Source organism: Mesoplodon mirus (genome assembly GCF_964341445.2).
Source record: "Mesoplodon mirus genome assembly, chromosome: 10".
NCBI lineage: Eukaryota > Metazoa > Chordata > Mammalia > Artiodactyla > Ziphiidae > Mesoplodon > Mesoplodon mirus.
In genome coordinates, this window is record NC_138986.1 from 12,627,146 (window position 1) to 12,654,708 (window position 27,563).

Sequence of the window (27,563 nt, forward strand, 5' to 3'; positions counted from 1 at the left end):
AGATGGCTGGGGAATACAGGATTCTTTAACTGCTGAAAGGGGGTTTCTGCCCAGCCTGTGCGCTTCAGTGGTTATAAACGAGTTAATATAAAAGGTGCGCTTGTTAAGCAAAGCTGAAATATTGGCACTATTCCCACACATTGCAAATATGGAACCCAAGTGCCATGTGTTCACTGAGCAGTATTATCACCGTACTATCACAACCAGAGCTAAAGATGATAGGTGAAGTGCATTTAAAAAAAAAACTCAGCCGGAGATAAACTTGGTTAATGATTGAACCTTCCCTGTTTGCCTCTCCAACTCTAGGTCAAGGTTTTAAATGGCATCTGTGATAAAACAATCCGATCTACCACGGATCCTGTTATGAGCCAGTGTGCGTGTCTGGAAGAAGTTCACTTACCAAACATTAAACCTGGGGAAGGCTTGGTAAGAATTCTGACAACACTTGTTTATTTTCAAATAACATCATCATTTATTAAAGTTGGTGTGTATGTGTGTGTGTTTTTTAAAAATTCCTTATTGCTTTCACTAGAATTCTGAATAGTAGAATTCAATTAGACTGTCTTCCATTATGTAGTTAGGAATTTGCCATCTTGAACTGTTGATAAGTTTTATGTCTTCAAAGTATAAAAATAAATACTGTTTTAAAACTATATACTCATATCTCGAAGAAATTGTCTTAATAGTGTTATTTTTAGGCCTTAGCAATTCAAGGAGATAGAAAACATTTCCACAAAGGAAAGGTGGTCTCTGGGTATGAAACAACATCTGCTTTGAAGTCTCTGTTACCACTTAGGCTGAGAAGAGACTGGCTGAAGGAAATGATTCTTAAAAAAAAGTTCAGAAATGCTTTAGAAGTAATATATGAGCTCTGTAATAACAGGCCCTGAGAATACATACAGGTAGATTCCTAGATCAGCACCTAGGTACCTACATCTCCAAATACCTAGCATGCAGCCGATATGGTTAATCTGCTGACATTTAAGTGAGGAAACTGTGAGGCCCATTGATGAGCTTAGAGGCTTTGAGTCAGAGAGTGTGGTTTAAATCCCAGCAGTCCAGTGACTTTACCTCTTTATGTGTCAATTTCCTCATCTGTCAAAAGTGAATAATAATAATGATAATAACCCTCACGGGGTTGTTGAATGTATTAAATTAGATGATGCCTGCTGAGTGCCAGATGCTGGACGAATAGTATGTGTGCAGTAATTGGTGGCTGCAGCTACTGTGGCTGGTATTGATGAGGGGGAGGGGGGAGGGGGAGGGGGGTGCCTAGTGTGTAGGTAGCTGTGGGAAGATATCAGGGCAGTCTCTGCTCTCAGATAGGAAAACAAAAATCAACCAAATGTTGACAAGCCCACATTCTTGGTAAGGAGAAATGTACATACCGAGACTGCTTGGCTTCAAAGTAAATGATGGCTTATAATGGAGTACACACAGAAGACTTCCTGGAGATGGGTTTATTCACATATTGAAGCGGAGAACTGCCTCGCGTGGGCAGAAATGGAGTTGCCATTTCAGAAGGTAAAGTTATACAAGCAAAGCTCTGGGAAGAGGAGTACTGTGTGGAGGGGGAAGCCAATTACTCTGCCGATGCAAGTGGTGGGAAAGGAGAGGACAGGCAGAACCGTGCAGGTGTTAGCGTTGGATGAAGTGCTCATTGCTGAGTGTGGTAGGTTGCTGAGCAGGGCAAGTTCACGGTCAAAATGACTTCTGAGGAGAAACTATGTTATTATCAATACAATATCCGTACCAGGGTGAGCAACTACTCTTTGCTCTGTTTACTTTTGCTCTTTGCCCATCTTATCAAAGTTTAATAAACCTTCTTTTTTACACATGCTGTGTCAAACTACAGAGATGTTTCCTCCATGCTAGGCATTCACCTCTGAGTTTGACTACCGGGCCTTTGAGGAAGGAGAATATTAATCTATACGCCCCCCTTAAAATGCAAGAGTGCCTGTTTCTAATTTACTTCCTATGTTGTGTTACTTAACAGTCTTTGCTCATACATCCTGGTCTGGTTGTTAGTGGCTTGAATAAGTTACCATGCATGGACTGCTGAGACCAAATTAACTGAATATATTGTGTCACTACACAGAGAAGGAAGTGGTCGGGAGAGGACCTGCCTTGTTTGAACTGCCTCATTCATTCAACAGGTCTGAGAACATTCTTTCTGAGTCCCCAGAGTTAGACCAAAATTCTGTGCGCCTGGTACACAAATTATAATATCAAAGAGATCTTGTTTCTGATTTCTTTCACCAGTATTTCGCCTTGGTTAGTTCCCCTTCCTGCTCTGTGGATCTTGTTTTGCAGTGTTTCAGGAGACTGAAAAACGAGTGGTGTTCTGAAGGGACTGCCTTTAATGTTTTATAAGTTTACGTCTCACTTGCGGCTCTATTTCTAAATGTTGGAGTAATGAGTTAATATGTCTGACTCACTCTAGGGCATGTACATCAAATCAACCTATGATGGATTGCACGTGATTACTGGAACCACAGAAAATGTAAGTGCTTATCCATTAATGTAAAAACATTGTATGTTCAAACAGATTTGACAGAGTCCCTGTACTCTTCATTTAAATGTGCGCGTGCTGTTCTGTTGTATTATCTGTAGCGGGAGCAGCCGTGCCTGTTTTGTTTATTTCTGTGGCTAGCATGCAGCTTATCCAGCTGTCGTCAATGTATTATTTAAGTTGTCCTTTATTGCTCTGGTTCACACACTTTGCCCAGTTTTTACTGCCACCCTTGCGTTTATTATTATTATTATTTTTTTTGCACCCTGAAAATGTTAACCCATAAATACAAAAAACAATGATCTCTTTGTTGTTGAGAATCCCTCTTATAAGAGCTGGAATTGGTGACCATATGTGTAAAATATAGATTTTTAAAAATGGAATTTATATGTGTCACCAGAGTGACTATTTTGGGATTTTTGCATGACAAAGATTCTTTTTATAGAGCTGTATTTCATAATATTTGCATGATATTGAAATTTAGTTTTTCTCCCCCCTAATCTTTTGAATAGAAAAAGCAGGGCTGCTTCTACTGAAAGGGACTTTGTACCCTGTTATCTTCCTTTTGAAAATTCTGCTACATGAAAGGTTTTTCTTTAGCCCCTCAAACATTTTGAATTTGTGAAAAGTAGAGCTAATTGAATACTTTGTTTATGCAACCTACCTACTGTATGGCTAGCTTTTGAACGACACTGATATGGAGCTAGAAATGTCTGAAAAGCTTCCCTCCATCTGTGGAAAAGAAGCATGTGTATATGGAATTAGTTACTATTTAATCAATTAAGAGGAAGTAATTCAAGAAACAAGAGACTTGGCAACTACTTTTCTAATCTCTGGTGGAAATATGTATCGGAGTTTGAGCTTCAGCTGCTAGGTCTGTTGATAAAATAAAATAGCATGACCTTTGATCAGGGTTTGTGACACACACTTGATTTTTGTAATAAGAAAAAAATGGCATCGCTTAAGGCAGTCCATGAGTTATAAATTAATTGTGCAGTTCTGGGAGATGAATGAATAGAAGATGGTAGTGTCTTTAAGCATTCTTTGTTGAGCTCCACCACTGGGAATTTTTATACCGCATCACCTAATAGGCAATAGTGGCACAGGACATTCTTCTTATAGGCTGGGGATGGTGCAAAAGAAAAAAAAATCACAACAAATGCTCCTCCCTTATCCTTATCAGAGACTTTCTATATTTTAGCTGAACCACAATGAGAACAGAGTTATATACCACTCAGTACATTTAGTGGGGGGAGGGGCTGGATAGATTCAGAAGAATGGTGAATGTCGTTTCAGTTTTGTGTCTAGCGATTTGGTGATTGCATTAACAACCAGACCTGGGCAGTTCCAGACTCAATCGGGTCTTTGAATCCATTTCAATCTCGGAAGAACTTGTAGAACACTATAATAGTATTACCAGAAGGCGCACAGATTTCTTCCTTTCACTGTCTACCCCTCTCCCTCACCTCCCCCCTCTGCCCCTCGCCGCCACTTTTAAGGATGAGATAACTAAACAAAACTGCCTTTGAATCAAATGAAATGTCAAATGATACGTTCTGTAGAATCCCTACCAGATCATATAGGACTGGGTGAGAGATTCAGGGTTCACCTGGATGTGGTCGATCCTGCTGCTTCCGTACAGGATGGTAAACAAGTCCTCCTAGAGAGAGGTGGTTTCCATCTTGTTAAAGATCAAAAAAGGGGAAACTTGTCTTTTTCCGTCTGGTAATCCACTTGAAAATGTCCCTCATTCTTTCAATCAACACCTTGTGTTCATTGTGTGTCTGGAATACGCCAGATACTTTCTAATTCTTGTCGATGAAAGTGGGAAGTTAGGTAAGAGTCCACTTCTCAAGGGCTTGAGCTGGATATTTTACACTTAATGCTGGACATTTTACACTTAAATGACAGTAGAAAAGTGCCAGCTCCAGGACAGCTTTCTGGCTATCACTTAAGGTCGTTATGACTTAAGCGACCCTAAGTCAGAATGTTTTAATGCAAGTCTAGTGTTGGGGGGGTGGTAGTGGACAGAATCCCCAAACTGCATTCCCTCTATCTTGGACTCCAGGCTGAAGCAATGCGAGGAGGTCATCTCAGGCCTCCTGTCTACTTTTTCTGGGTTTTTTTGGAGGTTACCTGAGCAGCCAGGATCATTCCAAGGTGAGACTAACAGGATCTAGTGATTCTCTATCTTCTTTTTTGATGTTGTTCAAGACCTTGGCAGACTTCTTGATAGGACCTCATCCGTACTCCTATCCCCCACCCCCAATAGGAGTTGGGAAGTAGGTGAGCCTCTGAAGAATGGATGCACTCTTCTCCAGGTCATCACTCTTCTGCAGCAAACCAGAACAAGCATCATTTTTCAATAGTCCGGCACATGGTGAAGATAGGCACGAGCTACTGCCCTAGGGAGAATTTTGGTTATCAGGCTCTCTCTTTACCAGTGTTCTGCCAAGCACAACTCTTAATCACTTGGTAGGATATTTGAGAAATGAATGGGAGAGGATCCTTAGGAAGGGAAGTCAGTTCAGGACACCGGGGCTTGTTTTTTAGATTGCATATCTATAAACAGGGACTTCCTGGCCTCAGGGCCATCTTTTAGAAAGTGAAGCGTACCTTAGAAGAATCCCCAGCCCAGGAAGGTTAACTGGACTGGACTGATTACGATCAGACTTACTAAAGTTGATCTGTAACCATGGGTTAGGCATCTGACACCAGGGGCGAAAAGGAGCTTTGATACGTTCATTTGTTTAAGAAGTGCTTCAGTAGAAAGAGATTTGAGACAAGCCATCTCCCTGTGGTACCCACGATGCTAGTCTCTCAGGTGAGGCACTGCTGGTTGTTACGGTAGCAGGTTAAGTGCTTTCAAAACTAACTGTTATAGTTACCTTACGTTGGCCCTAGGTAAATCAGAGACTGTTTCTATAGTTTAACACTACTTGCTCATTTCCTTTCTTTTTTCTCTCTCTCTTTTTTTTTTTTTTTTTTTTTCTTTTTGCGGTATGCGGGCCTCTCACTGTTGTGGCCTCTCCCGTTGCGGAGCACAGGCTCCGGATGCGCAGGCCCAGCGGCCATGGCTCACGGGCCCAGCCGCTCCGCGGCATGTGGGATCTTCCCGGACCGGGGCACGAACCCGTATCCCCTGCATCGGCAGGCGGACTCTCAACCACTGCGCCACCAGGGAGGCCCTCTCTCTTTTTTTTTTTTTAACTTGCTCATTTTTTTTATTGAGCCTATCACAACAGCTGAGTGAGAAAATTCAGCAAGGGTGTCTTGAGTTTAATTGCTGTCCCCATCACTGTGTTCAAAGGTGCTATTTTTAAAGGATGGTTGTAAATTGAAGATTCAGTCAGCTATGTAAGTCACAAAATAAAACACTCTGGCTTAGATAACATTTGATTATAATTTGAAATCAAAGCTTGATCCTTTCTTTCTCTTTTGATCATATGAAATATCTTTTTTTTTTTTTTTTTTTTTTTGCGGTACGCGGGCCTCTCACCGCCGGGGCCCCTCCCGTCGCGGAGCACAGGCTCCAGACGCGCAGGCCCAGTGGCCACGGCTCACGGGCCCAGCCGCTCCTCCCGGACTGGGGCACGAACCCATGTCCCCTGAATCGGCAGGTGGACTCTCAACCACTGCGCCACCAGGGAAGCCCCGAAATATCTTTTTTTTTACATAGTTCTGTTTTATTTTACTCCGTGCATTTGTTGTTTTTACAATTTAATAATAATAATAATAATAATGATAATAATAATACTAATAATAATAATAAACTTATACTTCTAGGAAGGATTAGACATTACTCTTATTATAAAATATTTTTCAAATTTCATGTACAACTAAATGCCAAAATGTTTAAGTCTGAAAAATATATTAGTGAGAGAAAAAAATTTGAGATGAAATTATGGCACAGATTCCTTTTAAGATGAAATAATCACTTCAATATATAATTATAATTTGTCGGGAAAAATTTTAAGGTACTACTTTAATTTTAAAAACCACATAATAAGCATAAAATTATATTCTGCATCTTTCACTTACTATGTGTCCATAACACTGGACACATAGTAAGTTATTTAACACTGAATCTCAGTGTTCTCAAAACTCCATAAAATAAACCTAATGATATCTTAGGCTTAGGTAAAGGTTGTTGGCAGAATTTTTTCTAACCATTTTTTAAAATCATCTGAAATATCTTAAACATAAAGAGTTTAGTTTGATTCAGTGAACCAGAAACTATGGGAAAATATTTGACAAACAGGTTACATCTATTTATCTGTCTGTACACACATATGTGGATGTATATATATTTGTATCAATATCTGAAAATTTGTAGCAAACTATTATTTGAGGGAAATAAAGCCTGGACTTTGTTTTGATACCGTGACAACACATGCACTTAGAATTCCACCTGAAAATGCAAAAAATTTAAATTTTCTCTAAAGAAATATTTTCTATTGTCACTATCTTTCTATGTTAATAGCATTATGATAACATGTAAAAGAAGTTTAAGTAAAAGTAAGATTTAGTTTTAATAATTGCTTAAAAGGAAATGGTATGACAGGTACACTGATGATCTTTACACATTAAGCAGTTGGTCCACATTAAGCAGTTGGTCGGCTTTTACAAGATTAATTTTGATAGGGATATAGGTAAGTTTCATTTTAGATGAGCCAATGGCTTTGATCAGCCCATTATGTGGACAGTGCGTCCCACTCTTCACGATAGGTTAGATGAACCTTGGCTGTTCCAGCTGACAGATTATCTCTTATAACAAACTGCTAATAGAAGAGAGAGCACCAGTACCCACATGCCAAGTTCTACAGTCTGTGTACTTTGAGGGAACTCAAGTACACTGTGTAACGTTTCCTGAGAAGATTCTATTTCCATTGCTCATTTTCTGTAGCAAAAAGAAGGCACAAGAAATAGAAGCAGAAAGAAGTAGAAGGTTTAAAAAATATGACAGGTCTGTCTCTGTTTTTTTCTGATAGTCTCCTGCAGACAGATCTCAGAAGATTCATGCCGGTGATGAAGTCATTCAGGTCAATCAGCAAACTGTGGTGAGTTTGTTCCCTGAGACTTCCGACTTCATATTCCCCTCTAGAACTTTTTTTGTGGAGCACAGGCTCAGCGGCCATGGCTCATGGGCCCAGCCGCTCCGCGGCATGTGGGATCTTCCCGGACTGGGGCACGAACCCATGTCCCCTGCATCGGCAGGCGGACTCTCAACCACTGCACCACCAGGGGAGCACCCCCCCCGCCTCTAGAACTTTTAAACCGTTTTGCATGCATTTAAAAAATTTGCAATTTATATCCAATTTTCCATATTTTAAGCAGTGCTAGGATGAACAGATTTGTGTCTGCCTATTTGCTCATAGCTGATTTCCTTGAGATAAATTCATAGGTTTGAGTTTTCGTAATTCATGAGCAAGTGCCCTCTCCTCATTTTCTTTCTTTGAAGGTGGGATGGCAGCTAAAAAATCTGGTGAGAAAGTTGAGAGAGAATCCTACAGGAGTTGTGTTACTGCTTAAGAAGCGGCCCACGAGTTCCTTCAACTTCACTCCCGCCCCCCTGAAAAACCTACGATGGAAGCCGCCTCTGGTCCAGGTACTGTCACTGGTTGAAATCTTTCCTCTGGCGTCAGCACAAGGACAATGTCCAATATCCGATTTGTCTCCAAAAAGAAAGACTACACTTTGATTGGTTTCAGGAGTTTGTGTATGGATAATTATCCTATAATCTTACTTATATGAAAATAGCCATGCTGGATCTGCATTGAACACTATGGCAGCCACTAGCCACCAGTGTCTATTTCAACAATTAAAATGAAAGCTTCAGTTCCTCGGTCTCAGCGGCCACATTTCAGTGCTTGGTAGCCACTTGGTGGCGAGTGGCTGCCAGCAGTACAGAAGGTTCCTTCTGGTCCTTTTCCTCTCTCGTTTCAAACACGTGCTCACAAAAAGGAATCCAGTTTGACCACTGATCTTAGAGAGACCGCATGGGGTTGAGTCCTCAGCGATGGTTTAAAAAGACAGGGGTGTGGACCGTGAGAACAACCGCCCAGCGGGGAGCTGTATCACTCCGTTGTTTAGATTTGGCAGTCTTGGGTGATAATAAAAAGCAGACCGGTCTTTAGTGAGTTTTATTATTTAAATTCTCTACAAACAGTGCACTCCTTACTGCCTACACCTGGCTGCGCCATGCACCCTGACCAGCCTCTTCCTTACCTCATCGGTTCTTAGTGTTTAATTCCTAAATCATGAATGAAAAGCAATCACATTTTAGTGCCCTTTCATAAGATTGAGATTTGCCATTTATATGTAACGTTCTGTGATTTTATTGTACATCTTCAAATGGAAGGAACAGCAGTGGTCTCAAGCCATCAATTTGGACACCTCGTGATGCATAGAGCACTGGAAATATGCCTATGTGTGTACCTTAGGGGTGTGGAGGCACATAAATATAAAGACCAGGATGTGGAGGGTGGAGCCAGGAAGGGGCACATAATTAAGTTCACTTTTAAAATAATAATGGAACGTATCAATCACACCCCAGCTGCTTCTGTTTGCACCGCTCCGTATAAGGGGCACCATCTTTCAATAGTTTTGGAATTCTCAGAGTGTGTCACGTAACATCGAAGAGGTCTTCTCTGATGGTTGATGGAGTGCTTGCCACACAGCAACTCTGTCAGCTCCTTGGTGCAGGGGCGTAAATGTTAGGTTCTGAACAAGGGGCGGTGGGTATGGACAGGTAGGCGAAGGAGCCTCCCCCTGAGGAGGTGGGAGCCCTTTGGAGCCTGGAAAACTAGGTGGGATTTGGGAGGCAGATGGGAGGCTGTTTGGTGGAGGAGAGGAATGCTGTTCTTCAGACACACGCCCACCAACCGAGGATGTGCTGCCATCAGGGATGGGTGGTGCCCAGACAAGGTTTCCTAGAAGCAGAGTGTGTGACAGACATTCCTGTGAAAGCGATTTAGTGCCTGTGCTTCAGGTCAAACTTGTCCGGGAGGGAGGGAGGCAGAATAGGAGGAGAAGCCAGCAGATGCTGTCTCAGGTAGAGTCCAGTCTTGGCCTGTTACCCCGGCGTAACCACACAGCACGGGCTCTGGTAGCTCTACTCAGCGGTGGCAGCTGTCCGCCGAGGGCAGTTTTCCAGAGAAGGGGGCAGCCGTGAGCTTTTACCAACAGACGCTCACAGCAGCCGGGTTCACTGACTGACCAAGGGCTCTGGGTAGACACCACAGTGCTCCTGTAAGAATAAGTAGACCAGGGCTTCCCTGGTGGCGCAGTGGTTGAGAGTCCGCCTGCCGATGCAGGGGACACGGGTTCGTGCCCCGGTCCGGGAAGATCCCACATGCCGCAGAGCGGCTGGGCCCGTGAGCGAGGGCCGCTGAGCCTGCGCGTCCGGAGCCTGTGCTCCGCAATGGGAGAGGCCACAACAGTGAGAGGCCCGCGTACCGCAAAAAAAAAAAAAAAAAAAAAAAAAAAAAGAATAAGTAGACCAGAGTCTTTGGGGCAGAGGGTGGGAGAGAAAGCTGGACCAGTGGGCTGAGCTGGATGGGTGGGTATAGGGTCCCAGGCTAAGGAGTATGGACTTCATCTCACAGGTAATTTTTGTCAACAGGTTGACAGCTGATTTTTTTTTTTTTTTTTTTTTTTTTTTTTTTTTTTTGCTTCTCACTGTTGTGGCCTCTCCCGTTGCGGAGCACAGGCTCCGGACGCACAGGCTCCGCTGCCATGGCTCACGGGCCCAGCCGCTCCATGGCATGTGGGATCTTCCCGGACCGGGGCACGAACCTGTGTCCCCTGCATCGGCAGGCGGACTCTCAACCACTGTGCCACCAGGGAAGCCCCTGACAGCTGATTTTTACACTAGTATTTGCATCAGTTTGCTAGGGCCACTGTAACAAAGTACCAGTGACTGGGTGACCAAAACAGAAGTTTATTCCTTCAAAAGTCTGGAGGGCTAGAAGTCTCAGATCAAGGTTGGCTTCTTCTAAGGTCTCTCTCCTTGGCTTGCAGATGACCGTCTTCTCCATGTCTTCACGTGGTCTTTCCTCTGTGTGTCTGTGTCCTGATCTCCTCTTCTTATAGGGACACCAGTCATACTGGATTAAGGCCCACCCATATGACCTCGCTTTAGTTTTCTAATTTTTAATTTTTATTTATTTAATTTTTTGAGGGGGGGATGCGTGCTATGCGGCATGTGGGATCTTAGCTGCTTGACCCAGGGATCAAACCTGCGCCCCCTGCAGTGAAAGTGCAGAGTCTTAACCACTGGACCACCAGGGAATTCCCACATGACCTCATTTTATTTATTTATGTATTTATTTATTTTGCGGTACGCGGGCCTCTCACTGTTGTGGCCTCTCCCGTTGCGGAGCACAGGCTCCGGACGCGCAGGCTCAGCGGCCATGGCTCACGGGCCCAGCCGCTCCACGGCATCTGGGATCTTCCCGGACCGGGGCACGAACCTGTGTCCCCTGCATCGGCAGGCAGACTCTCAACCACTGCGCCACCAGGGAAGCCCCCTCATTTTAAATTAAACGTGACTTTAAAAATCCTATCTCCAAAGTACAGTCACATTCTGAACTACTGGGGGTTTGGGGGACACAGTTTAGCCCATGATACTACCTAAACACAAGAAACCCCAGTTGGGAGCTGTTACATGTGTAGGTGATGGGTAATGTGGTTCTGGGCGAGGCTAGGACAGGGCAATTTTAGTGAAAGACTAATGCAAGAGGCCATTTGGAAGAAGCATCAAGAGGACTCACAAAGCAGCACAGCATAGTGGACAGGAAGGGGCCCCGGAGTTGAAGTCCTTGAGTTCAAACCCCACCTCTGCCACATCTTAGCTGTGGGACCTCAGATAAGTATTTAGTATTTCTGAATCTCACTCCTAATTACTCATGTTGACAACATAGGTTTTGGGGTAGGGGTGAGGAAGGTAGGCAAGGCAAGGAAGAAGCAGATGTGAAATGTGGCAGTGAACCTGGGTGGTAGTACCAGTGACAAAAATTAGAATGTCAGGAAAGAGCCATCTGGGAGGCAGAGATGATAGGTCTTCTGGGCATCACTGAGTTTGAAGTGACAGGAAAATTCAGGCGAATGTGTTCAGAAGGGAAGTGAAAATTATATCTAAGTATAGGCTAGAGTTAGTTCCTTGACCTATGGAAATTCACTTAGGAAGGGGCATGCTTCCTTTTTCTTTGGTTTTGTCTACCTTCCTGCCCGGTTCCACTAACTGTGCAATTTGGGGGAAGAGGTGAAGGTGAGGCGTGAGACACCTAGCTTTGCTTCTGACCCAGGAAGGGAAAACCATCAAAATGCAGAGGCCGTTTGACAGCATAGCTATTAAGCATGTGGTGATGTGTCCAGGATATTTTCAGAACATGAACTCTGGTAGACCAGTACTCTGTACAGTTTCTCAGCCCCCGCCCTGGCTGTTGTCCTGTGTGTCATTCTTCAGGGGTCTGTATGCCTGGGTGCCCACCTCTGCTGGGAGAGAGCATCTTTAGTTCTTGTCCACATCATTCATGTGGTCACTGAAAAGCTGTTCATCGCTCTGTTTTTAGGCCACAATCCTGGTAAACAAGGGTTATTGATTTAGAAGTAACCATCCGTGTTGGAGTTTTCAGAAAATGCCTGTTCTATGGAAATGCTCCAATTTTCTTCTGCTTCTGTTTGTTGAGGGCCTGGGTCCTGGCCCCATGTTTTCAGACATTGTCCAAGATTGTCAGAATGAGATGTGGATCAATTACATAGTTCGGAGAGTTGACAGACTGTGGTGTATGCTCTGGGAAACTGTCTCCCTGTGCCTCGGCATCTCTCCCCCAAAGGGGGCTGTCTCTCTGTGAGCACCGGCTACTCCCGTCCTCCCCACCCTTAGACTCCCATTCCCACTCTCACTTCCAGGAGATGGGGGGTCTTCCATCCATCACCACCTGGGCTAGATAGGGCGTAGGTGTCCTTTTCTTACTCCCCGGGGTCTAGCACTGTCCTCACGTGCTGCCTCCCGCTGGCCTTCACCCAACATCTTCGTGCCTTGACTCCTTTTCTTGCTGTTCCTTTACCAACCAGAAAAGGCCCAGTCATTGCTGTTCGATTGTAGAAGAGATAGGATTGAAGGTCTCACACAAGATTTTAAAATATTTTTTAAAAGCTGTGTGGATTTTAAATTTTAAAAATTAACTTGTGGGTATGTGTATATGTGTATAATACTAAATTAGACAGCGTAAGGTTGGGTACTTACTATGTGACGAGCCCTGTGCTAAGCCCGTTGCGTGTATTACGTTACCTAATTCTCACAGCTACCCTGTGTTGCTACTATCTTTGTCCCTGTTTATTCCCATTCTATAGAAGAGGCACAGAGAAGTTGAGTGATTTGCCTGGAAGATACACAGCTAATCAGAGGTATAACCAAGACTGCACCCAGGCAGTCCGCATGCCGAGCCCATACTCCTAGTGATAGGTAGCATTGTTAGTAATTAGTGTGAACTAACTCTTTCTGTCCTCACGGCAGCCCTACGTGAGAGGCACTGTCAGTATGGCTGTTTTTCAGAGGAGGAAACTAAGGCTTGGGAGCTTAAGTGATTTGCTCAGAGCTGGAATTCTAACCTGCCTGACACCTGGCTCCTGGGCCTCTGCCTTTCTTTCACTAGGCACCTAGGCTTTCAGAACTCTTGGTAAATGGTTTATATATACAATGGAATATCACTCAGCCATAAAAAAGAATGAAATAATGCCATTTGCAGCAACATGGAAGTACCTAGAGATTATCATACTAAGTGAAGTCAGTCAGACAGAGACAAATACCATATGGTACCACTCGTTCGTGGAATCTAAAAAATGATACAAATGAACTCATTTACAAAACAGAAACAATCTCACAGACAGAAAACAAACTTATGGCTACCAAAGTGGGGAGGGAGGGAGGGATAAATTAGGAGTTTGGGATTAACAGATACACACTACTATATATATATATATAAAAGGTCCTACTGTATAGCACAGGGAACTATATTCAATACCTTATAATAACCTTTAATAGAAAAGCATCTGAAAATATACACACACAACTGTATCACTTTGCTGTACACCTGAAACTAACACAACATTGTAAATCAACCATACTTTAAAAAAAAAAAAAAAAAACAAAACTCTCGGTACATTCTGAGTGTCTCAAAGCAGAATACACGTTGGATGTTGCTAGTAGCTGCAGACACACAAATGACCTGGGCCCCTGTTTACCCAGGGGCTGGTGTTGGTTTTGGGGAGAACGATCTCTGAGGTAATGTCCACGCTTTTACACTTAATCCCTTTCAGACCTCGCCTCCGCCCACGACCACTCAGTCCCCGGACAGCACGATGGATGCCTCACTGAAGAAGGAGAAGCCAGCCATCCTGGATCTCTATATCCCTCCTCCACCGACCGTTCCCTACTCCCCCCGGTATGTCGGTGCCCACGTCGGTGGTGTGCACATCTCCTTGCGTGGAGGTGCTAGTGGTAGTGGGAAGGCCATGAGTATCTTGAGAGGAGACGCTGCTGACACTCCAGTGTGTTGGGGATGAGTCTTGAATCCACCGTCAAAAAGTATCGCCCTGGGTGTGGGCGTTGGGGAATGGGTGAAGGGGGTCGGAAAGGACAGACTTCCAGTTACAGGCGAAGTCCTGGGGGTGTAATGTACAGCGTGGTGACTGTTGTTAACAATGTTGTGTATTTTTCAAAGTTGCGGAGAGAGTAGATCTTAAAAGTGCTCATCACAGGAAAGCAAGAATTGGTAACCACGTGTGATGATTGTTTTGCCGTACATACGTAAATCATTACGTTGTATCTCTGAAATGAATACAGTGTTATATGTCGATTATATCTCAATGAAACCAGGGGTGGGGGAAGTGTGATCCTTTAGGGGGAAGTGTAGGAACAGATCTAGTTTTATGGGCCTTGAAGCCAGCCAGTATGATGGGGAGGGGGCTGATTAAAGCATGTGCTCTCGGGGACTGCATTGTTTTAATTCTTCACTGGGCATCGAAACGAGCTGTTTGGGGGTCCGTGAAGCTGAAGTTTCATTAACTACACTGTAAATTCATCTCTGGGGCAGAAGATAATAAATATTTCTGTGAGATTGATTAAAGTTACAGTTTTATTTTGCTGAGAGGGATGTGTTCTTCGTAGGACTTAAAAAATGTGAAAATAGGTGTGGATGGGCTGTATTTGCATGGCCATGTGTGTTTATGTGTGTGTGGCTATTTTAAATTCTTCAGGATCATTACTTTCTTTTTTTTTTTTTTTTTTTTTTTTTGCGGTACGCGGGCCTCTCACTGTTGTGGCATCTCCCGTTGCGGAGCACAGCCTCCGGACACACAGGCTCAGCGGCCATGGCTCACGGGCCCAGCCACTCCGCGGCATGTGGGATCTTCCTGGACCGGGGCATGAACCCGTGTCCCCTGCATCGGCAGGCGGACTCTCAACCACTGCGCCACTAGGGAAGCCCAGGATCATTACTTTCTTAATGGCTACCTTAAATGTTTATGGTAAAATGAGGACGGTCATGCTAGATGTTATATAGGGGGATGATTAAGGTATGAAAATATAGGCTTATTTATATCATCTTACATATTTACATATGCTGGTAAAAGTAGAGAATCTGGCTCATTTATGAAACATACATTTACTGAGAGTTGGGCCTGATTTACCATCTTATGCAAAACAGATGTAGTTCTTGCCCCCAGAGAACTGCCAATATCTTAGTCAACTGTTCAAGAGTAAATTGAGAAATACTTAATCATGCTGTAATATTTCATAAGACACAGTTTGGACTGAACTTACAGTGGTTTTTCACTTCAGGGTGGAGTTTTTCATTTGTTTGTTTTTGTTTTAAGCTGAGCTCTTTGCTTCTGCTGTGTTTCTTTCCTGGGCACAAAGAAAAATTAATGTCATTTTCCTCTTCCTTGAGTCTTGGTTTGCCCAGAAGTTATTATAGCATGTAGAGCAGTGGCTGCAGTGATCAGGGGCTTTCTGGTTGGCAGACCAGGCTCTTCCCTGTACTCACAGACCAGAGTCCTGTGGTCACGAGATCTAAATTGTGTTTAAAATTACAAGGAGTTGTTGCTTTTGCACATAGAGGGCAGCGGGTTTCACTGATAGAACAAACCAGTGTGTGGACTGTTCTATCAGAAGCTGTAGGCTGCAGGGAGGATGGCCCCAACTCCCCTCATCCTGAATATTCTTGTCTGGGTCTCAGTGAGGGGTCGCAGGAGCTGTGGTAAGAAGGGTATGTACATAGTAAAGGTGAAAGGGATCTGGCGCGTTGATTCTATTGGGGGAAACACGTGGGCACACACACACCATTAATGAAGGATATTTTATTTTATTTTTTTAATTTATTATTTACTTATTTATTTTTGGCTGTGTCGGGTCTTAGTGGATCTTGTGGCACGCTAGATCTTCGTTGAAGCATGCGGGATCTTTCGTTGCAACGCGGGCTTCTCTCTAGTTGTGGCGTGCGGGTTTTCTCTCTCTAGTTGTGGTGCACAGGCTCCAGAGCATGTGGTCTCTGTAGTTTGCAGCACGCAGCCTCTCTAGTTGAGGCGGGCGAGCTCGTTGCGGTGCGAGGGCTTAGTTGCCCCGTGGTATGTGAGATCTTAGTTCCCTGACCAGGGGTCGAACCCGCATCCCCTGCATTGGAAGGTGGGTTCTTTACCACTGGACCACCAGGGAAGTCACTGAAGGATATTTTATTAGGAATGAAATGTGCAAATGGTCACAGAGAACAAGTGGTGAGTCATGAAAGCTTTGTGAATGGGGAAGTTATATGCCAGGTTTAAAAGTATGGAAGAAGATAGATTCATGGTGGGGAAAGGGTATGCAGGCAGCAGGCTCACTGGGAATACCAATAGGCAAGGTTGATCCTTAGACTGTTTTTGAACTCAGTGGATTCTGGGTTTATCTAGTAGTTTTGCAATGAGCCCCTAATGGAATTTACTCAGTGCCAAAAATTTAACCAGCTGGTAATCTGGACTCAACTAAAATTAATTTTAAGTTTTATTATAAGCTGACATTTAGAAAGAATGAAGTTGCAAGCAGCGGTCCAATTTTTGCTGGTTTCTGTACTTTGTTTAGAACATAGATACTTTCTGTTGGCCACTCTAAAGGCCCGTTTGTAATTTTTGACATCATTTTCAAATCTAACAACTGCCATCACACATCAAGTGTCTTCTTTGCTGGATCTTGGCAAAGATACTACTCTTGGCATGAGAAAAAAGGTTCAGTAGATCATACCTTCACTTGTGGTGTCTGTAGTAAGGAGGAGATTCAACTCTAGGACAGATGTACAGGAAAACCAGAGCTAGCTTTTCAAGATATATGTGTATCCCTTAAACAAATATGAAAAAAAATCTCATTTTCCCTTATTAATAGGATCATGGTATTTACTCTTATTTAATAGGATCTCTATGTATTTGAGAAGCAACTGTGATTGAAAAAGTGTTGCTTTTTCCTCCAGAGGAAAAGGAGGATTTGTTTTCTTCTGTGTGCTAGAAGCAGAATGTATCCTATAATTCTTTAGTGTGAGAGGATCTTCGTAAGCAACTTAATTATTGCCCTCTGTCTTGCAGGGAAGAGAATGGGAGTTCCGTTTACGGATTCAGTAAATGTAAACAGCCACAGCCTGGTCCTAAGCGTTCTGAGTCCCCCAATTCCTTCCTGGACCAGGAAAGCCGGAGACGGAGATTTACCATCGCTGATTCTGATCAGTTGCCTGGGTATTCCGTGGAAACCAATATTCTGCCCACAAAAATGAGAGAGAAAACACCATCCTATGGTATGTTGCTGAGTGTTTGTTTTGTTTCTCTTCCCCTCCCCCTTCCTTATTTGGAACTGTTGGATGAATTCGGCAGACTTGAAGGGTAATCCAAGGAAAACATAAACCTCAATGAAATTCTAAGTATGAGACCTTTGTTCATCTTTCTAAAGCTAAGGCTTGTTGAGTCATTACACTGCCTGGCATCCAAGCCCAGCGGGGTGAGATCATGTTACAGTTTCAACTTTCAGTGCCTGCATTTTAACTTGGAGCTGCTTTGCTCCTTGGACCCACAGACGCAAGTTCAGCATGCCTCTGTCCTAATGGTTTGCTGTGGAAATACAGTGCTTTAAAATACTTTTCTTATTTTTAAACTATGTTATTTTGCTTATGCTGAAGTGAGTGTGATGTCAGGGTGGGGGAGGGTCTCGTTCTAAATAAAGGGAAGGATTCTCTAAAGTCCAAAAACTCTGTCAGCTTTTCCTTTTCCTTCCCCTCCCTCTGAAGGCAAGCCCCGGCCTTTGTCCATGCCTGCGGATGCGAGCTGGATGGGGATTGTGGACCCTTTTGCTAGACCTCGAAGTCATGGGAGGAAAAGTAAGTTTAATTTAAGCAAACTGAAAAGTACCAAACCTGGAGTCCAAAGCCCAGACCCTCGTTTCAGCCCTTTTGTGCTCTAATGACCATAAAATCATCTTCTCATCTGCAAAATCAGGGGGTGCTGATGTGTAGAATGGCAGAAATATATATTCCTAGGTAGTGATTGTAAATCTCCTAAATAGTATTGTGTGCTTTAAAAAGGCTGTAGACACTGATGGTCCAATTTCTAAACACATAGAAATACACTATTCGTTAAACAATCTCATCGTCAATTTTATGACTATTATTATTGGAACCTGTTTGATTTTTGACCAACAGACATGGGTGTTTTTCTCCCCAATCCTTCTTGTGTTAGAGAGTAACTACTATTGGAAAAGAAACTTGTGTTTAATTTACCCCGTAATCAAAGTTACAGGTGATAACACTTGTCTTTTGAGGAAAATGTTTATAAATAGTCTTATTTTGGGCCAGATTACATTCGATTGTCAGGACATCGTAACATTGCTTTTGTGGCGCTGAAACAAAGAGCTGGTGAAAAGTTAGAGAACACTTGGCCTTAGATTGTAAAAGGAAGAAGAGAAAAGTTCTGGAGGCCTAACTTCCAAAGTGATCAACCCCTGACATTTCCCTGCGACTTGGTAAAGTTTGTCACCTAAGTACCCGAATCACCTGGATTACACTAAATTGGAAAAGGGAGAAGTTGCCTTCTAAGGTCCAAGATACCCTTAGTTGACACGAAAATCTGTGGAGCAGACAGCAGGGGGCAGGGCAGTTCTTTGTTTAGATTCAGAAATGTCCACATCTTCTTTGCCATTCTTTTTAGCATTTGAAGTCCCCCATTTAGACTTTTATTTCCTTTAAGGTTGAGATATGGGGTGTAGGGGTGGGGAGTGTGAGGTCAGGAAAATGGAAAGATACTTGACCTCCATCGCACCTTCCACATTTTTTCTGGTGTTATCATTTTAGAAAGAAAGGTACCTGCATAATGGGCAATTTACAAAAATAACAGCTTTTTTGAGAGACAACTCGCATACCATAAAGCTCACCCTGTTAAAATGTACGATTCAGTGGTTTTTAGTATATTCATAGAGTTGTGCTAATTCCAGAATCTTCTATCACCTCAACAAAAAACGCCTGTAAGCAGTCATTCCTCATTCCCTCCTCCTTCAGCTCCTGGCAACCAAAAATCTACTTTCTTTTTTTTTTTTTTTTAACTTTCATAGTTATCTTTTTTTTTTTTTTAAATAAATGTATTTATTTATTTATTTTTGGCTGCATTGGGTCTTCGTTGCAGTGCGCAGGCTTCTCATCTTGGTGGCTTCTCTTGTTGCAGAGCGCGGGCTCTAGGCACGTGAGCTTCAGTAGTTGTGGCTCGCGGGCTCTAGAGCACAGGCTCAGTCGTTGTGGCACATGGGCTTAGTTGCTCTGCGGCATGTGGGATGTGGGATCTTCCTGGACCAGGGCTCAAACCCACGTTCTCTGCATTGGCAGGTGGATTCTAAACCACTGTGCCACCAGGGAAGCCCTGAAAATCTACTTTCTGTCTCTGGATTTACTTTTTCAAGGCATTTCATATAAATAGACTCCTCCAAAATGTGGCTTTTTGACAATGGGCACTTTTTAATGTAACTTTTCCCCTTTGATTACAGAAACAAAACAAATTGTTGGAAAACCTCTAGAAGGTACGAGAAAAATAATCTGTAATCTGCTTCCGCAACCTAGAAATAATCTGAATGTTTTGTGTATCTTCTAGTTGTTCCTATATTTACGTATTATACGCTTAGAAAAATGTGCAAAATGGAATACATAGATATTCAGTAATACTATGAAAGGGGAACGTTAACAGGTGTATTTTTGGTAATAGCTGCATTAGTAATCCATCTTATGGCAATAGCAGCTCTTCATTCAGTCCTCAATGGTTGAGCATTTAGGTTATCTGTGTTTCCCCCCCCCCCAGTTGTTAATACTGCTTCAATAAGCATCTTGTATGTTGTTCTCTGTACGTTTTTAAAAGTGGAATTTCTGGGTCAAAAGAATGCTACATGTTGCCAGGGTGCCCTGCATTTTATGTTTCTATTCAGTTTCTTACCCCCCTACTCCCCGTCCCAGGGGGTCTACTGGCTTTTAGGGTGGGATCATTCTTCCTTCTCCAGAAATGTCCCAAGCCTTGCAGAGCATTAAAATCTTTGAACCCCATCCATTAAAGGTGAAGCGTGCCTGCCCTGCATTCAGAGTGATAACCAAAGGCATCCCACCTCCTAACTGCTCCTTAGGGGATGCTCGGGAATAAGAACCACCGTTCCAGGGGCACGTGCTCTGGGCTGCAGGCATTGAGCAAGGACAGTTGTGGAAGGAGTGATAGAATTATAAGATTTTCTCTCTTTGGTTTTTTGATTTCAAGTGAAATTATGAAAATTCTACCCTGATTAAAAAGTGCGGGCTCTCTGATTCTGCTCTGCCGCTGTGTTACCTCTCAGATGGAAAAGCAGCCTGAAGTGTGCACCTACCTCTCCCGTTTCTGCTTTTTCAACACCCAGTGGTGTGGGCCTGGCCGCCCGGGGGGCCTGGTAGCCCATCCCTGGGAGGAGGGCAGGGTGCGCTGCCACCTTCAGAGGCAGCGCCATGCAGAGGATGGGTATTTTAACGGACTACTTGTGGGCTTTGTCTGAAAACAGGTGAGGATGGCCTTTGCCGGTATTTCAGTAATGAGCGGATCTCTCCGATCGTCGAAGAAAGGTCATCCCCCCCATACCGTTTCTCAAGGCCCACGACCGAGAGGCAGCTGGTCCGAGGTGCAGACTACATCCGAAGCAGCAGGTGCTTCATCAGTTCAGATCTCCACAGCAGCGCCACGATTCCGTTCTCAGAGGAAGGGACCAAAAAGAAAGCCAGCTCCTCGGCAGCCAAGTCCTCTTCCCCAGAACCGTCCCTGCTGGTCAGCTGGTTTACTCGCCTGAAACTGTTGACTCACTGAACCCTGCATTCCCGGGACCCTCCCTGTCTCCTGCTACCAAGTGCCTTGCTTCCTGCATCAGCAACTTGTTCTGATTTTCATCCACAGTATTATGCAGCGACCTTATGCGATTTCGTGGGTTTTCTTTTTCCTTTTTTTTTTTTTTTTTAGAAAGTTGTGTACTGCACTTGGAATTTTGAAGTCATTGGATGGGAACAAATCCAGAGAATCTTAGATGCTGGCTTATGGAGGCCAAAGGAGAGAAATGGGGAGAGTCCGCTTTTTTTGGGCTTCCTTAAGAGTCCGAACACGGAGACACACTCTAAACCAGAGCTTGGCCAGGACTGTTATCATCATTTTGAGGATCTGGGCCATTGTTCTTTTTAGGCAGGTGGGACTACAGTTGGTGGCCACTGTCACACAGATGTGTTGGGTTTTGGTCCAACTTCTTCACCTGAAAAAGCCAGTGGAGGAAACAGTTTTGTTTTGATTTTTCAAGCTACATACCACATGTGTAAGTGTAGCAGCTTTGACTTTGAAATAACACGTGGGAAGCATCTGATGCGCTTTCAGAGCAGAGGTTTGAGTGTAGGCCAGTTACACTTAGTTAATGCCCTTTTCATAACCGTCTCAGTGTAAGTCAGTTAATACAGAAACACATGAAAATGTTTAGATAGGGCTTACTACACACAAAGAAGTTTATGGTTATTTGTGAAGGGTGTTGTGTATTATTGTCTTTAAGGGAAAAGAAGCTATAAGATTTGCTGACAGCCAAAGTATCATTGAGAAAAATGAAGCAACCATACTTAGGTTTATGAGAGAGACATCAGTTTGCATTTTGACCTGTTCAATGACTATCTTCTAGAAAAGAATGGACAGTTCTTCAAAATTGTACACATTTTGCTAATTAGAAATCTCTTGGAAAATCCCACGGTCACTCATTTTCAACTAGCATCAGGTATTTTGGAAAAGTGTGTCTGGATATTAACTCTTGTTTAAACTGAATGTATGATATTTTGCTAGAATGGAAAAGTACTATCTTGTTAATTTAAGTGTTTTAAATATAGTTGTATATTTTTCTTACTCTTAGTCACATGTAATTGATATATTTCTTTTTTTTTTAATTGATATATTTCTGTTTTGTGTCCTACATGAAGCTAACGAAAAAAGTGTTCAAGATGTTTTCAGGTTTACCAGTGACCACCTTGGCTGTTGCCACTGTGGTCACTATTGTTAAAAAAAACAAAATAAACCCTCCCAACCATTTTAGGATTTTATGGATTAGAAATGGGGGCATTGAGGGAGCGTGTGTAAAGTAAAATTACATTCGGAGAATTTTCTGAGCTATATCCCTGGGCAAAGCTGGTATCTCCTATTCAAAAATATCTTCCCCTCACCCCTTGAATTGTCTACTTTGCTGAACTGCCTGAAATTGGAGATTGCTTGGGGTTAACATCTTCCTTCTAAAATGCCTCTGGTGGGACTTGCCTGGCGGTCCATTGGTTAAGACTCCACGCTTCCAGTGCAGGGGGTGCAGGTTCAATCCCTGGTCGGGGAACAAAGATCCCATGTGCTGCGCGTTGCAGCCAAAAAATTAAAAAAAAAAAAATAAAAGCCTCTCGTGGGGTTAAGGGAGCTGGCAACCACTCGCATATTAGTGTGAATGAATTCAGTCAGGCTGTTTTCCTGTCAACCAACCCCCAAGGGAACTGCAGTGAAGATATAGTTGTTTCATGGGGAATGAAAAGGGGTTTGGCCAGTGGAGGAAAGAAGAGGCTTGGAATGCGTGATTCATTGGGTGCTTGACAATACAGTATCAGGGCAGAGCAGGGGTGGGGAAGTCTGGTAACAGGGCACTGATGACTAGGGGGGACTATGGAAAGCGGGGAGAGCCAGCCCTCGCCCTTTGACTGTTAACGTGGCCCAGAAAATGGGGTGGCAACTCTTCCTCTCACTCTTCCTCTCACTCTCCAGATCACTCTCAGATCCCCTGAGTAATGAGTTTAGTGGTTTTGGAGGTCTTAGCTGGAGGTCAGCCCCTTTTCTGTGGAGTAAATGTCCTTTGTGATCAAACGACCATCCTCAAATGAATTTTCAGTGCCCAACTCAAGTACAGTAACTGTGCCCAATCAGTGTTTTTCAGACTGTTCCCTGAAGTCCTAAGGGGAGGCCACAGAAGTTTCTGGGTTCTCTACCTTCAATCCGCCTCCACCGCTTCATTTTTATTTGGGATTTTCTCCTGAAATGTGTTTGAGAAATAGATTGCTGCTTAAAGAAGTTTCTATGTATCTTTACTGTTGACATATATAATTAATAGTTTAATACTAATTTCTTAGAAATTAATGGAAACTGCTTGCCTCAGTAATAATCCAGGTTGAATGGTAGACGTGTGTGAACATATGAAGATGTAGAATGACACTTTTTGACATGATCCTTTAAAACAGTGATTTTTGATTACTACCAGACCCAACTCAACACTAACCCTTTTTTATAGTAAATATTTTATATCACTACAGTCATCAAATGAAATTCATGGATGATAAAACCTTTCATACATAAGAGCATCATCCCTATTTGCTGTTCCAAAATGAAATAGGTAATATAACTGACCTCTATACACCCCCATCAATATAAAGTCCTAACTGAATATAAACAAATACACATATATATTTTGTAATGAAATCATTATTTTAATAGGTAAATGCTCTAGCATGATTATATTACAAGATGTATGAAATAATGTAACAAAGCACATACTTGTATCTGTATATGAAATCACCATGCCTGTGGCAGCTACACAGGCCTGCTGTCCTGGCAACTCAACATCGGAAATGGGACTGATGTCAGCAATGCAATTTTCTAAAACGTGGCCAATTCTTTTTTTTTGTTTGTTTTAATTGAACAAACAATTCTTTAAATTCTATAGTGCTTTACAATTTTTAAAAGTTTCACGCACGTGATTTCATATAATCCCATAATAATCCTTTTTTTTTTCCCCTACCCCTATCCTGCCCCTTCTCCTTTCCCTCTCCCCACTGATAACTACTAGCTTCTTCTCTATATCTGTGAGTCTGCTTCTTTTTTGCTTTATTCACTGGTTTGTTGTATTTTTTTAGATTCAACATATACATGATATCCTACAGTATTTGTCTTTCTCTGTCTGACTTATTTCACTTAGCATAAAGCCCTCCAAGTCCATCCATGTGGCCACAAGTAACAAAATATCATTCTTTTTTATGGCTGAATAGTATTCCATTATATATATATATATATATATATATGTATGTATTGCACATCTTCTTTGTCCATTCATCTGTTGATGGACGCTTAGGTTGCTTCTATACCTTGACAATTGTAAATAATGCTGCTATGAACATTGGGGTGCTTGTATCTTTTTGAATTCGTGTTTATGGTTTTTTTTGGATGTATACACAGGAGTGGGATTGCTGGGCCATATGGTAGCTCTAATTCTTAGTGTTTTGAGAAGCCTCCATACTGTTTTCCACAGTGGCTGCACCAATTTATATTCCCACCAACATTGTATGAGAGTTCCCTTTTCTTAAAATACGGCCAATTCTTGATAAGGTTCTAGACAAAACAATTCTATAACAGTTACATCCATATAGTGTTTACTGGGTGCCTGGCATTGTTCTAAATACTTACCTAACAACTTTATGAGGCGGGTGCCACTGTTATTCTCATTTTACATATGAGGGCACAGGGCTGATAGGGCAGAGCTGGGATTAAAATCAAAGCAGTCTAGCTCTGGCAACCTTGTTCATCATCACTTTGCTATACACTTTCCCTCAGTTTATAGAATAATTGCATTCCTGAAAAATCCAATGCATACTAAAACTGGGCTAGAGGTTCCCTGTATGTTTATATATAAAAAAAATTAGATTCTAATTTTCAACTAAACTCAGATAATTCTAAACTGGCTTTCCATCTACATGAATATTTGGTCGGGCAATTGATAGTTGTGCTGACGGGGGACAGTTTCTTGCTGGGAGGGGTCTAACCTGTAGAACTTGTGTAGCATCCCTGTTCCATCTGTTGAATGCAGCTAGTGGCCCTCCTATCCTCAGCACCTCAAAAGCCCTTACAGTTCCAAAACCACATCTAAGGGGCAGTACCATCCCTTTGAGAACAAGTGATTTAAAAGTAATCCTGTTTCATCTTTGAGCAGAGTTCCAGTCTTCACGTTATATATTTGTCCATTTTCTATCTTTACTTCTGTTTCCTCAGTTCTCTCCCCACCACACCGGAAGTTTTAGAATCTGTTCTGTGAGGGTTGTTTTCGTTTTTGTTTTTCCACCTGAAAGTCAAGCAGTTGTTGCCTCCTCTGGCCCAAAGACCATCAGTATTCCCAAGTTTCAGTTTGTTAGCCCTCAGAAAACTCTAAGAGGTATTTACTCTTAACTTTTCATCCCCCAAAGAGCTGGTGTAAGCAAATGTCTTTGACACAAGTATGTTGCTTTTTTGCCACCGGAGGCATAAATGGAATGGCCATGCAGGCCTGATTTGGATGTTTCCACCTATTGAATCTGTGGTTAGTCCTTACAGAGAAGTGGGTCACATTTTGCTCCCACTCTTTTTTTTTTTTTTTTTTTTTTTTTTACTTTTTGCCCTTTATGTACCAATTTTTTTTTTAACATCTTTCTTGGAGTATAATTGCTTTACAATGGTGTGTTAGTTTTTGCTTTATAACAAAGTGAATCAGCTATACATATACATATGTTCCCATATCTCCTTCCTCTTGTGTCTCCCTCCCTCCCACCCTCCCTATCCCACCCCTCTAGGTGGTCACAAAGCACAGAGCTGATCTCCCTGTGCTATGTGGCTGCTTTATGTACCAGTTTATCTCTTTCAAGGTAGAATGGATTCATCAAATCTGTCTTAAAAGATTAAATTATTTGATTCCTTTACATTACAAGAGGTGACACCTGGCTTCTCATGACAGTGACACCCAGTGAAGTAGCACCTTCCGAGTGTGCCTGCTCCCCCAACACCCCGCCGCCACCCCTGGTACCATCCATGTGATTGAACCTTATACCGTTGTAGACAAACGCAGAGCTCGAGTTAATTTAGAAAACACATGCATAACCTGCCCATTCTTTTCCTAACCCCAAACATCCAAGACTAATGCAAGCCATGAACATGTTATTTCAGCTGTCAGAGTAATGAAACCAGTAGCCAGGAGGTGCAGGTAATTCAAGATTATTGAAGACACAGCATCTTAGCAGGGCATTTGAGTAGGTGTGTGTGTTTTTTCAAGCTCATATTTTAAAACTGAACATCATTCAAATGAATTGTTTAAAATGACTTTTTGTAATATGAATATACTGGAAAGTCAAAATAGAATGCCCAGTGAGAGCATAATTGTCAATGCAATAGACAAGGTTATAGAAAGTGTACCTGTCATGTCCTTCTTAGGGTCTATATCTATACTCATGTTATTTGCCCAGTGACTGGCTTTAATCAAATTCTCCCATCTCCTGACCTCAGTGCAACTGTCTTCATAACTGTCTTTGCTCCCACTCTTATGAAGAGAATCACTGCATCATTTCCTTTGGGATGAGACTTCTGCCTGCTACTTCCTTGGAGATTATATGGAAGGTGGGCACCTTGAAAATGAAAAAAACTCCTTTTTGTAGGGCCACTTTTTGGGTTGGCCAATGACATTTGATTTTATTCACCTTTAGAGTTACCCTGCTTGTGTATATTTTTGATATATTCTTGCTAATCACCTGGAAGGTGAGTATTTAAAAATCTATTGATTAAAAACTGGATTAAAGGGAACACAAAGCTCACCTTTCCAATGTTTCTCCTGGATCTGACGGCCCTGGAGTCACTGCGCAGAGGAGGACAGTTCCCAGCCAGGGCCTTCGTGTCATGCTTGCAGCTGAATATTACACATGCTCTCCTTTCCCAAGCTTCCTGTTTCTCTGAAAAGTTGTGAAACTGAAGCTGTAGGAGAAAATTAAGAAATAAACCTCAAAGGTATTTTAAAAAGAAGAAGGGCTACATCACCCCTCAAGTCCAGGGATGTTGATATTCTCATCATTTTCTGTTTCCTCGCCTGGAGCATTGTAAACACTCAAATGTCTGTGAAGGAATGATTTAAAAGGAGAGAACATTAGGGGAAAAAAACCCATTTTTTCCTTGTTCTTCCATTGACTAGACCCATTAAAAAAGATTTCCCTTTTAACTTTGTTTTTAGGGTGACAAAGACTGGATTTTAAAATAATCCTTCAGCATTTTGACATATCTCAGTCTGAACATTTTGATTTATCTTAAAGAGAAAAAACTTTAAATATGAAGTTCAATATGAAGTAGTATTGTGCCTGAAGTAAGAAATTGTCCTTTTAATTTCGTGGGTGTGGGGTTCTCTTTTCTTACCCATATATACCTCTCTGTCATTCCAGCTGAGGCTGTATCAGAATAAGAATGGAAGGATTTCAGGGATTAGTACTAATTTAGAAGTCTTTGCCTCTTGGAAATGCATCCAGTAGTTAGAAGCAGTTGAGGGCTCAGCTTTTGAAGTTAGGTAATCCAGCTGTCTCACAAGCTCTGTGACTTGAAACAAGTTACTTATCTCTCTGCTCCCCGGTTATCTATGAAATGGGGATAATAATAGAATCTCATTCATAGGCTTATGGGGATTAAATGAGACTGTGTTTGTAAGGCCTGTAGGATA

At 42.5% G+C, this 27,563-nt stretch overlaps 1 protein-coding gene across 5 annotated transcripts in view; it reads left to right on the plus strand.

Moving 5' to 3' along the window:
- The window catches only part of CNKSR3 (CNKSR family member 3), a 103,605-nt gene extending 81,491 nt beyond the window's left edge, over positions 1 to 22,114 (plus strand). For 4 of the 5 annotated variants that reach the window (XM_082633357.1, XM_082633356.1, XM_082633359.1 and 1 more), the window contains 8 exons: positions 307 to 426; positions 2,444 to 2,503; positions 7,504 to 7,572; positions 7,974 to 8,120; positions 13,838 to 13,962; positions 17,129 to 17,334; positions 17,821 to 17,910; positions 20,589 to 22,114. In XM_082633357.1, coding sequence (XP_082489483.1) covers positions 307 to 426; positions 2,444 to 2,503; positions 7,504 to 7,572; positions 7,974 to 8,120; positions 13,838 to 13,962; positions 17,129 to 17,334; positions 17,821 to 17,910; positions 20,589 to 20,887 — 1,116 coding nt within the window. In that variant the 3' untranslated portion in view covers positions 20,888 to 22,114. The remainder of the gene's footprint in view (positions 1 to 306; positions 427 to 2,443; positions 2,504 to 7,503; positions 7,573 to 7,973; positions 8,121 to 13,837; positions 13,963 to 17,128; positions 17,335 to 17,820; positions 17,911 to 20,588) is intronic. The other variant, XM_082633360.1, reaches the window with a different exon arrangement.
- Positions 22,115 to 27,563: the final 5,449 nt, after the last annotated feature.